Below are 13,073 nucleotides of genomic sequence, written 5' to 3' on the forward strand. Positions count from 1 at the left end.
TCAGGTAACAATATGCAAGCAATGTGTACTTGGAAACTAAGCTTGTGTAGGAAGGGACTGCACATGCTGGTTTACACCGAAGACAGACACAGAATGCTGGAGTAACTCAGCGGGACAGGCAGCATCTCCGGAGAGAAGGAATGGGTGACGTTTGGGCTTGAGACCCTTCTTCGGACATTGGACTGCTCTGAAGCTCAACACCTTTACAGCTGATCATCTACCTACCCTTTTTCAGACTGAGAACAGGAGGGAGGGGGATACAGAGATGTAGTCTAATGCAGAATTACTCCGGCATTTTGTGTCTTATCTAAGCTTGAGGGTTTGCTGGCCCTAATGCAACAAGGTGGACTAGATACGCCACAGAATATAATAAGGACATGTACTCCTTCTGTCTGGGCTGGCTTCTCAATGACTACCAGTCCATTTCACACCAACTATGGCTCTTCTGGCATTGGCAGAAAGATGAATAGATCTACTTTGCGTGCCTGAGAGAGGTTAATTATGCAGTGTATTCTATTTTAATGAACCTCCAATTAATCCCATCGTTCGGAATCCGCTTTAGGTTGCTGTGTAAATAGTCCATTGTGCAGGAAGGAGTATACTGTATGATGCCAGTGCCTGCCACTCACATACTACATTACTGTCAGGCCAGACAGGGTTGTGCAGACTGACAAAGGCACTTACACCGCGCTTGCACTCCTGTGCAAAGAGAAAGAGAAAGGGCCATCATCTTTCTTTGCGTGGCGTTCTCTTTGAACCTTGCTGCTCGATGGCATTCACTGCCAGTCGGGCCGGCTTGTGGCTGCCAACGAGGCTGGCTGCCGACACGAGAGATTGATTGAAGGAGCGACTGAACGATAAGGCTTGGAGACTGGCCCTTCGGCCCGCCGAGTCCATGCTGCCCGCCGATCCCACGGTAGCATTGCTCTGTGTTATCCCACTCTCGCTTCCACCCTCCACACACTGGGGGAGCAGCTTGCAGAGGGCCGACCAGCCTACTAAACCCGCGCATCTTTCGGATGCGGGAGGAAACCGGAGCACCCGGAGACAAGCCATAGGGACATCTGTGCAAACTCCATGCGGGCAGCACCCGAGGTCAGGATCGAACCTGGGTCTGTTGAGCTGTGAGGCAGCAAGTCTGACAGCACTTTGCCGCCCTAAGCAAGGGCATTCTCCACATCACCTAACCCCGTGGGTAGTCCCCTCGGCCTTGGAGCACTGTTTGTGTGAAAGTCGTGGGGTGGAAGGGGAGGGGAGGGGAGGGAAAAGAGAGATGAGCCGGAATAGCAGAGGGGGAGAAATTATGTTACTGTTACTGAGACTCAGACCTGAACACGCAGAGGGAGACATGTACAGCCTCTCTGCCCCTCCCTGCACCGACCCGCCCTGCATCTACAACATGGGCTTGGGAACCCTCTCTTCAGCTTGTTGCCCCACTGTCTGTCTCCCTGCATGAGACCACACTCTCTTTTGAAACATGTAAGATTGTTAAGGGTTTGGACACGCTAGAGGCAGGAAACATGTTCCCAATGTTCGGGGAGTCCTGAACCAGGGGCCACAGTTTAAGAATAAGGAGTAAGCCATTTAGAATGGAGATGAGGAAACACTTTTCCTCACAGAGAGTGGTGTCTGTGGTATTCTCTGCCTCAGAGGGCGGTGGGGGCAGGTTCTCTGGATGCTTTCAAGAGAGAGCTAGATAGGGCTCTTAAAGATAGCGGAGTCAGGGGATATGGGGAGAAGGCAGGAACGGGGTACTGATTGGGGATGATCAGCCATGATCACATTGAATGACAGTGCTGGCTCGAAGGGCCAAATGGCCTACTCCTGCACCTATTGTCTATTGTCTCTCTTGATGTATTAGGGCCAACTGAATCAATGGATATGGGGAGAAAGCAGGAACAGGGTACTGATTCTGGATGATATGCCATGATCATATTATAAGCTATGATCAGCCATAATCATATTGGATGGCGGTGCTGGTTCGAAGGGCCGAATGGCCTACCCCTGCACCTATTTTCTACGTTTCTATGCAACCTACTGACCCCTACACCTGCACTGGGAAGCGAGATGAACTTGTCTTCCATCTTTGGCTGGTGTGTTCATTGTGGGTTGCATAGTTTGCTTCTGTGTCTTAATTTCCGTATAATTTACCCTCCACCCACAAACCGTAACCTCGCTTTTGTGTTCCAGACAATTTGAATTGCCCGATTCAGACCACCAGAATAATTAGGATTTTTTTACAGCATTTTCCTCTATTCTCTTGGTGCATAAAACCTGCCTGTGGCATGCTTAGTAAGCAATGTTCTCTTCCACAAAGCTGATGTTGTGGAAGACTCTCGAATGACTACTCGCATCACAGTGAAACCAGCCGGTGAATGCGGAGCAGAACAACACAGGCAGCCAACCATGTCATCTGTGGGTGCCCGCTCTACCACCCACCAAATGGAGCTCAGTCCGGGCCTGGCAGACATTGACTCCAACAGAGACTGCTCGACACCCGGCTTGAGATCTAACTATTCCTTTGGTTTATGTTTCATTCGCTAGAATAAGAAGTGAAACTGGTAACGTGTCCTTCCAACTCTTCTTTTCAGTGTAGATTTTGCCAGTTCATTTTCCAACTCTCTATCTGTGAATGAAAAGGAAAATCAAGGAGGGATGTATAATGGGATCACTGCCATCTCACAATGTCCTAATCTGCCCCACTGTATTGAGTTTACAACCAATAACTGACACTGAGACAAAACCTCATTAGGACCACATGCTGGTAAAATACTGCCAACATTTGTTCCCAATTAACTTGTGAAATGAACTTCACAACATTGCATCTGAGTTCAGATGACCAACAAAATTGCTTAACAGTAATTTAATCAGTTAACGAATGGCCTAATTCTGCTCCTAGAACCTATGAATAAACTGGGTCGGGTTCCCCACCATGTATACTCGTGTTCCCTTGGGAAAGCAGCCAACCTGATCCAGGATCATTTCCACCCCAGTCATTCCCTCTTCTCTCTGATCCCATTGGAAAGAAGAGACAGAAGCTTGAAAGCATCGGGACTCCAGACTCGGGAAGAGGATCTTCCCTGGTGGTGTTGGACCTCTGAGCAGTCTTTGCATAACTCGGGTAGAATTATTTTTTTTCCCCAACCTACTTCATTGTGAACATTGGACATTTTCTCTGGAACTGTCACACTGAGAAACCATATGCTGCACGCTGGTATTTTGCTCTTCACTACCTGTTGGACTGGTGAATGGATTCATTGTAATTGTGAGTTAGATGTGGCCCTTGTGGCTTATGGGATCAGAGGGTATGGAGAGAAGGCAGGTACGGGATACTGAGTTGGATGATCAACCATGATCATATTGAATGGCGGTGCAGGCTCGAAGGGCAGAATGGCCTACTCCTGCACCTAATTTCTATGTTTCTATGTTTCTATGTGTGTAGTGTTATCTGATTTTACTGGATAGCTTGTAAACAAAAGTTTTTCACTGTATCCCAGTGCACATGGCAGTAATATATCATTATCATATTTATACATATATCTCACCAGTATCAATTTATGTTCTTTGGACCAGAGGAGGCTGAGGGCAGACTTAATTAAGGTGTACCAATTTTGTAGGGAATATGATATAAGTTGGACGCATATCCTTAGTAGCGGGGTTAAACATCACGGGGCACAGATTTTGAGCAGCTTGTAAATGGGTTGACAGGGAGACGAGGAAACCGCTAACACACACACAGACTCTGCGGGAGTCTGCGACTCATTGCTTGAAGGGGCAGGAAAGGTGGATGGCATCGTCATAGTTAGACATGGGTGTGTACTTGAAGATCCGTAACCCACAGAGCGACAGACCAATGCAGGAGGTAGGGTTAAGGTGACACACACTCTGCCCAGGGACCCCCTGCTGTGCTGTTTACGTAATGTTGTCAAACCAACAATGTGCTCTGTTGTCATCTCCAGGTTTCAAGGGGATCTACTGCCAGATCGACATAGACGAGTGTGAGAGTAATCCGTGCGTCAACAATGGTGCATGTACAGATATCGTCAATGGCTTCGTCTGCAAGTGCCCTTCAGGTAAGGTCTCACGTGACAAGATCTTACAAGCTGAATATGAGATTGGTCTGGCATTCAATAATGTTTCTTCTTCTATCGCTATTAATGTTGGAGACCTCTCCTGCTCGTCCTCAGAATCCTTTACACCTCTTGAGGCAAGTGGAGCCTCGGCTTAAAGTTTCATCCAAAATGCAGTTTCTTCAACATGGGAAGTCATAGAGAACATGGAAACAGGCTCTTCGGCCCAACTTGCCCTCACCAAGCAACATGTCCCACCTACACAAGTTCCACCTGCATGTATGTGGCTCAAGATCAAGCAAGCCTTTGCCCTTCTGTTCCACGGGAGGTTTCTGTCCTCCCTGAGCTCGTCTTAGGACACTAGCCTTACCGTATGTCGGGTGTACCGCCCCAGTTACACTCTGCGCCAGCCACTGTCCCCAGAGCAGATAGTTCCTGCCCAGCAAGCCTAGATTTTGTGTCGATTTTTAGTTCTGAGAAACAACGTGGAAAAGGCCCTTTGGCCCGACAAGTCCATGCTGACCATTGATCACCCCTTCACAGTAATTCTTTGTTATCCCACTTTTTCAGCCACTCCCTACACACTTGGGGGCAATTTTTACAATGAACCAACATAGCTGCAGCTCTTTGGGATGTGGGAGGAAACCTGGGCACCCAGAGGAAACCCACGCGGTCACAGGGCGATGAATCTGTGTGATTCACCGGCGCAGAAGGCAGTGGAGGCCAAGTCAATGGGTGTTTTGGCAAGATTCACAAATCGTACAAGGAAAATAAATTATATGGTGTGGACATTTTACACAAGGCAGGATTCTTATTTTGATCAGAGAATGTTGAGAAGAAACATTAAAAAATGATTAATGATGAGGAAATGGTAGGTAGTCACTGGTAAGGATTTCTGGTTTAAAATGGCAATGAACCCTGAATATCTATCCATGTAATAAAGTTCAGGCAAGCATTGGTGGAAAATCCACCTGAAAGGCTCTTGAAAACTCCTGCCAATCCACTTGGATTGTTATTACAACCCAAGGAAATGTCACAGTGACCCTAGAGAGCAGCTTGCACTGTGACTGGCTTTGTCTTGAGTCCAGGGTATACAGTTCCCATAGTGACGGTCCTGCCAGATTCAAGGAAGTATCCGAGGAATGCAATTGGACATGGTTGGGTAGCATTAGATCCAACAAAAATGTTGGGATTTTCCCAAGGTCCTGGATCTGTACCGGCCGTCATTCACTTTCCCCCGAGCTCTGTTGAGGCTACACTTTGGGGCGGTGTGTCGGAACAATGGAGGAGCCAGCAAAGGCAATGGTTCCATTATTGCCCCAACAGGGCAAAGAGAATCACGGGGTATGTGTAGAAAGCTGGAACGGGGGTACTGAGCCATGATCACATTGAATGGTGGTGCTGGCTCGAATGGCTGAATGGCCTACTCCTACACCTATTTTCCATGTTTCTATATAGAATCTTACATGATCACACAGGGAGTAGTGGGTACATGGAACGAGCTGCCAGAGGAGGTTGTTTGAAACAGTTACTATAAGAGCATTTAAAAGCCATTTGGACAAGTACAAAGATACAAATGATTAAGAAGGATATGGGCCAAATATGGATAGATGGGACTATAGTAGATGGTGCACTATGTTCGGATGGATAGATAGGGCTGAAGGGCCTGTTTTCATGCTGTATGACTATGGTCTTATCTCTGAGCTATTGTGTTATAACAGCATGGAAACCAATCATTTGGCCCATGAAGTTCACACTGACAAAGCTTTCATTTATTTAAATCCTACACTAATCCGACTTTATTCTCCCAGTATTCCCATCAATAATTTACAGTGGCCAATGCATCTACCAACCCGCAAACCTTTGGGATGTGGGAGGCAACCAGAACGGCCACACAATCATATGAAGAAAACGCAGACTCAACACAGACAATACTGAACGTGCAGTATACAAGCGCAGAAACAGGCCTTTTACAACGGCCACTTAATCTGCCAACCTGCATGGCTTTGGGAAGTGGGAGGACATGGGAGCACCCCGAGGAAACCCAAAAGGTCACAGGGAGAATGCAAACTCCACATAGATAGCATTCGAGGTCAGGATTAAATCCGGGTCTACGAAGCTCTAAGGATGTAGCTCGGCTAACAGTTCCTGAAGGAAGGAATGTTGGCCAGGAACCTATTTCTCATGAAATCGTACCGATGGAACAGTAAAATGAGAAGATGAGACTCCTTGGGATGAGAATTTCTCATCCTGCATCAGATCTTCACTATTGCACTACAATGTCATCTCTACAAATTATGATGCAAATCAAAACACCAGCCTGTATTCCTAAAGTGTGCAAACCTTTGCAAAATGCAGGAGTCCCATCATGGGAATATTTTTGAATTCACATTTCATGATCTAGACATTGAGAGACAAACACCATTGCCTCACCACATCTACCTTTGATAAGGTATCTTGATCATCTCCAACATTGGCCCATTGTGGGCTCCACCGTTCCTGATGCAGGCTCTGCCGCATCCTGTACCTTCTCACACCTTCAGTTTCCTTCTCCCTGCCTCTCAGTGCGAAGACCCAAAACGTCACCTTTTCCTTTTCTCCAGAGATGCTTCCTGACCTACTGAGTTTCTCCAGCATTTTGTGTCTATCTTCATAGACTGCTCCTGGTTGAAATGCTGCCACAGTGTCATTGGAAGAGTTCTGGGATTTATTCTCGCTTCTCCTCGCTGCCCATCTCTCTCACTGAACCTTACATCTTGGCCACGTCACATTTAGTTTGATAGCATTTCTATTTTTAATTGTAAACCAGCATCTGCAGTTCCTGATGTCTGGCATTTCTTACAAGTGCCTGAGAGATTATCTATGTAGTAAGTTGTTGCTGGCAATGAGAAGAACCAATATAACGTGCCAAGGATTGCAGTAACATTATCTTTGATAATGCAGAGATGCTGCCGTATAGTCCTTAAAGAGTTAATAACTTGGGTGTTTACACTGTCTGAACTGCCAGGCTGAGCTCCTGTCTAGAAATGTTAGTTAATTGCATTGATGATCAAATTGCAGATACGAAAATAGGGCAGCACGGTGGCGCAACGGTAGAGTTGCTGCCTTACAGCACCAGGGACCTGAGTTTGATCCTGACTACGGGTGCTGTCTCTACGGAGTTTGCCCGTTCTCCCTGTGATGGCGTGGGTTTACCACAGGTGCTCCCGTTACCTCCCACATGCCAAAGATGTGCAGGTTGATTGGCTTTGGTAACAGTGTAAATTGTCCCCAGTGTGTGGGATAGTGTCAGCGTGCGGGGATCGCTGGTTGGCGCGGACCCGGTGGGCAGAGGACCAGTCTCCTTGCTCTACCTCCGAACTAAAGTGAAATGAACTACACAGGGCATTGTCATGTTTAGCGATACAGCATGGGAGCAGGCCCTTCAGCCCACTGGGTCGATGCCGACCATCGATCACCCGTTCACATTCCGTTATTGCACCTGTTTAACCACTGCCGTGCCTCCCGTGTGTACTGTGTCTAACGAGAGCGAGGCCTTCACATCAGGCCTCGGCAAACTCTCTGGCAACGGTGGGGTTATTGAAAGGTCAGGGTGCAGTGTACCTCAGGCCGGCCTTTGAAGAAGCTCTCTGTTGGTGGCTGGTTGACAAGAGGGGCCGTGTCTGTTATCTCCCCGAGACGGACAATGTGCCAATTGTTCCGCGGGCCTGTGCCTCCCTCGCTCCAGCGGTAGCTGCCCTTAATGAGAGGGAAGGCTCAATTCTTTCAGGCACAATTTACATTTGGGGCAGACACAGGGCCCCTCGCCCGCTTACTGCATCTCACATGCAGCCATTGAAAGGCTGCTTGAAGGAGCAGCACCTCAGAATACAACTGTCAGATCCAGTCACTTCTCCCAGTGCTCCCACTCTCCTTTCTTGTTCTGAATGTTCATTCTGCTCCTGCCTTTCTCAGCAAGCTGACACAGGAATACATTGACGGAGAGCCCCCGAGTTCCTGAATACATTTTTGTTTTGTTGTGATCCTAGCGAGCTGCAGAATATAAATTTCTGATGTGAGTTTATGGGGCTAATGCTGAGAACTATATTCTGCACTCTGTATCTCCCCCTTTGCTCTATCTATTGTACTGGAGTTTGACTTGATAGTATGCTGGTAAAGTATATCTAATCTGTATGGTTAGCATGTAAAACAAAGCTTTCACTTAAGTACTACTTATGACAATATTAAGTACTGAAGATAAACCTAAGATAATTTCACCCATTTAAAATTATCCTCAGTTAAATGTGACATTTTGTGAAGATTTATATCTGCAAATGTACCTCTCTCCCTCCGTCTGGTTCCCTTTCATTTATTTTGCCTACCTTGAACTTGTGTCACAGCCCATTCATTATATCTTGTCTGAAGAAGGGTCTCGACCCGAAAGGTTGCCTATTTCCTTCGCTCCATAGATGCTGCCTCACCCGCTGAGTTTTTCACTGTACCTCGGCACACGTGACAATAAACAAAACTGAACTGAACAGTCTGGCAGCATCTATGAAGCAAAGGAAATATGCAACGTTTCGGGCCGAAACGTCGCCTATTCCTTCGCTCCATAGATGCTGCCACACCCGCTGAGTTTCTCCAGCATTTTTGTCTACCTTCGATTTTCCAGCATCTGCAGTTCCTTCTTAAACAAATTATATATCGGCTTCTGCTTACCCTGACTCACAAGAGGTTATAGATTAGTTTTAGTTTAGTTTAGTTTTGAGATACAGTGTGGAAATAGGTACCACAGCCCACTGAGTCCACGCTGGCCAGCGATCCCTGTCCACAGCACCACTATACACACTAGGGAGAGTTTACGATATTTACCGAAGCCAATTAACCTACAAATCCGTACGTCTTTGGAGTGTGGGAGGAAACCCGAGCACCCGTGGAAAACTCACGCAGTCACTGGGAAGAGGCACAAACTCCGTACAGACAGCACCTGTAGTCAGGATCGAACCCTGTGAGGCAGCAAAGCTATCGTTTCACCACCGTGCCGCACCAAATTCCTTGCCAGCATGGGGCAGTTGGCCCGAGTTACCCACTCGACCTTGGCCTTGAGAAGAATCTTTCCCTTTGAGGGAGAATTCATTATTGGCTAGAAGAAAGTTCATGACCAACCTGGTGGGTCATTGGAAGCCACTCGGGTCACTCAGATAGAAAACAAAATGGCAGACGCTAGAGGGCACAGCTTTAAGGTAGGAGGGGCAGGTTTAAAGGAGATGTGTGGAGGAAGTTTGTTTTTACACAGTAGGGGTCTGGAACATGCTGCTGGGTGGTGGTGGAAGCAGGTACCTTAGTGGTGTTTAGATAGCCCCATGGATATGAAGGGAATGGAACACGTGCAGGCAGATGATCGTAGTTTATCTTGGCCTGTTTATATGTTCGGCACAAAATGCTGGAGTTACTCAGCAGGTCAGGCAGCATCTCTGGAGAAAAGAAATAGGTGACAATTTTGATCGGAACCTTCCTACAGACTGAAAGATGGAGGTGGGGGGGAACTGGAGGTGAGAAAAGGCCAGAACAAATCTGAGCCGGCAAAACAGATGGGCCAAATGGCCTGTTACTGTGCTTTAACTATTCTGTGTTCTTATTCCTTTGATCATTTGCAGCAGAACCTTGTTTGTGCCCTCACCCACTATTATTCTCCATGACACACATCCAACATGTTGACATTGCAAATCTTCTGAGTAGCGATTGCAATCTTGTTCATTTTGACAACGACCTTTCGTTAAATGATCACCAAAACCAAATGCGCTTCAGTTTGGGGATAGCAAATTGTTGGTCCCAACCTGAAGTCACCCATCAGTCTGTGGAAGGGTCCCGACCCATAAACGCCGCCTACCCACGTCCTCCACAGATGCTGCCCGGCCTGCTGAGTTAATCCAGCACTTTGTGTTTTGCTCAAGATTCCAACATCTAATAATAATAATAATAATAATAAATTTTATTTATGGGCGCCTTTCAAGAGTCTCAAGGACACCTTACAAAAATTTAGCAAGTAGAGGAAAAACATGTAAGCGGAATGAAATAAATAGTAGAGACATGACTAGTACACAAATTATAGACAGAATAAAGACATCTGTAGTTCCTTTGGTTTCTACCTGATCTACCCCCCCCCCCCGCTTCCACACACCCCCCCTCCCGCCCCAATTCCAGGTGCCGTGAAAGGAATGAGGGGACAGAAACCAGCACAGAAATCCCACACATGCGGAATGACTTGATGGGCCGAGTGACCTCATTCTGCTCCTAGAACTGATGAACTTATAAGGAATATTGTGATGTCTGGGCTATTGATCGGGATACCCGAGTTTGAATCCTATCATGTCAGCTAGGAAATTAATTGACTAAAATGTGGGATTGAAGGCAGTTGACATAACACCCATGGATGGGCCAGATTGTCAGAGGAAGGCAAGGTATACCAGAGGAACAGCACCTTGTATCCTACTCAGTTAACTTACAAGTATGGACATTGAATTCTCCAATTTTAAGCTACTAACTTACACCCAACTCTGTTTCTCTCCCCCCCCCCCCCTCCTTTCTTCACTGTGCCCCACCAGGATGCACATCCAGTTTGCTTCTTCCTTCTGCCCCTTCCATCTACATTCCTTCCTCTGGCTTCACATTTGACCTCTCTTCCATTCTTGCATCCTAATCTCACATTTCTCACATTTTTTTTGTTTATCCATCTCTGGCCTTTATCCAACCATGAGCCATTCAACCCCCCCCCCCCCCCCCCCCCCCCCCCCCCTCCTGCATCCTGCATCCTGCATCCACTATCACTCACCAGGATTTGTCCCACCCCCAACTCTCTTCCAGCTTCTCCACCCCCCCACTCCCCCACTACAATCAGTATGAAGAAGAGTCCCGATCTGAAACGCCACCTATCCGTCTTCTCCAGATTTGCCGCCTGACCCCGCTGAGTTACTCCAGCACTTTGTGTCTTTTTGGTAAATAAGCACCTGCAGTTTCTGGTGTCTAAAGTACACGGGTGCGCTTCTGAGAAGGACATCTACGGTCCTCAGCTGGTCAGGCGGAAATGTGTCTCCAGTACTATAGCAGAATGGTGGGCTTTTAATTGCCCTCTGAAATGACCTGAGCAGACCACCAGTTCAAGGGGTATTTGAGGATGGGCAGTAGATATTGGCAGTGCCCACAACCTGCTGACTGATTGAGATGTTTTAAAAAACCCATCAGTGAATACTGAATAAACAGGTTTGACATACTTTGCTCATCTGGATTCCAGCTGACTATCTGTGTGTCTTTCCTGATCTTGAAGTATCACATTCCAAAATTGTTTATTTCGCTCAGGAATGAACTAAGTTTCTCCAGAGATGCTGCCTGACCCGCTAAGTGACTCCACGACTTGTGTCTATTTTGGGTTTAAACCAGCATCTGCAGTTCCTTCTTACACAAGGAATGTGCTTGCCTAACGTCAAAGTCTCGCCTCGCCAGGGTTAGGGAAATGAAATACTTATCGAGGTGCAGCCACTGTTGTAGAACAGGGAACACTGCAGCCAATGTGCACACAGCAAGATCCCACAAGCAGGATGCGACCATTTGGTTTATTGATGATTTAATGATAGATACAGCCTCTTTGGCCCACTGAGTGCACGCCAACCGTTGACCATTCGTTCCCACTAGCCTTATGCTATCCCACTCTCGCATCCACTCCCAACACACACAGGCAATTTACAGAGGCCCATTAACCTACAAACCTGCACGTCTTTGGGATGTGGAAGGAAACAGGAGCACCCAGAGGAAACCCACACAGTCACAGGGAGAACCTGCAATCTCCGCACAGGCAGCACCTGAGGTTAGGATTGAACCCAGGTCTCTGCCACCATGCTTAGTTTAGTTTAGAGATACAGCGTGGAAACAGGCCCTTCGGCCCACCGAGTCCACTATCCTACACCCACTGGGGACAATTTTTACATTTACCAAGCCTACGAACCTGTACGTCTTTGGAGTGTGGGAGGAAACCGAAGATTGAGTACCGAAGATGCACAGAGTCTCTTGCCCAGAGTAGGGGAATCGAGGACCAGAGGACATAGGGTTAAGGTGAAGGGAAAAATATTTAATAGGAATCTGAGGGGTGACGAGGGGTAACTTTTTCACACAAGGATGGTGTGTGTATGGAATGAGCTGCCAGAGGAGGTAGTTGAGGCAGGGCCTATCGCAATGTTTAAGAAACAGTTAGACAGGTGCATGGATAGGACAGGTTTAGAGGAATATGGGCCAAACGTGGCCAGGTGGGACATGTTGGGTGCTGTGGGCAAGTTGGGCTGAAGGGCCTCTTTCCATGCTGTAAGACTCTGCGATAGTTAGCACAAAGTGCAGAGTGTAGTTCTCAGCATTATAGCGCACCAGTTTCAAAGTCCAATGTCTGCAAAAGGGTGGAGGTGAATTGAACAGTACCCTAGCTCATGGCAGCACCGTTCGGAAGCCTGATGCCAGAGGGGACGAGATTGACTGACCTATTTTTTCCCTTTCTCTCTACAGGCTTCAGTGGAGCGATGTGCCACGTTGACATTGACGAATGTGCAAGCACTCCCTGCCAGAATGGGGCCAAGTGCATCGACAGACCCAATGGATACGAATGCAAATGTGCAGAGGGTGAGCTACTGACCTCTGAGCACTCAAAGCCCGGGATCACGTCCAACCAGTTATCTCAGACATAGGGCAGTCCCCTCCTCCCCTCCCCTCCCCCGACAGCTCCACAGATCCTCAGTGCTGTTCTGCTTGCGATGCCTCCTCGGTCAAAGGGTACAACTTTGTTCACTGATTACCTAAAGAACTGAGCACTTGGAAAATAGCAGCTGTGGTATTTAGCTGGTTTTACACTCTGGCAATCAAGCATGTTTATGTAATAAAATAATTCCACATCCTCGCGGCGATTCAACTCCAAAGACTCGAACCCCAGTTACAGTTTAGTTTGTTGTCACGTGTACCAAGGTTGGGTAAAAAGCTTTTGTTGTG

General features: G+C 47.3%; 1 protein-coding gene across 1 annotated transcript in view; it reads left to right on the top strand.

The window, feature by feature from the left end:
• The window catches only part of LOC129714317 (neurogenic locus notch homolog protein 2-like), a 139,353-nt gene that overhangs the window by 84,549 nt on the left and 41,731 nt on the right, over nt 1-13,073 (top strand). Inside the window, 2 exon segments of the mRNA XM_055663857.1 lie at nt 3,960-4,073; nt 12,597-12,710. Of these exon segments, the coding sequence (XP_055519832.1) occupies nt 3,960-4,073; nt 12,597-12,710 (228 nt within the window).

The sequence above is a fragment of the Leucoraja erinacea genome, chromosome 39 (genome assembly GCF_028641065.1).
Source record: "Leucoraja erinacea ecotype New England chromosome 39, Leri_hhj_1, whole genome shotgun sequence".
In the NCBI taxonomy this organism is placed as follows: domain Eukaryota; kingdom Metazoa; phylum Chordata; class Chondrichthyes; order Rajiformes; family Rajidae; genus Leucoraja; species Leucoraja erinaceus.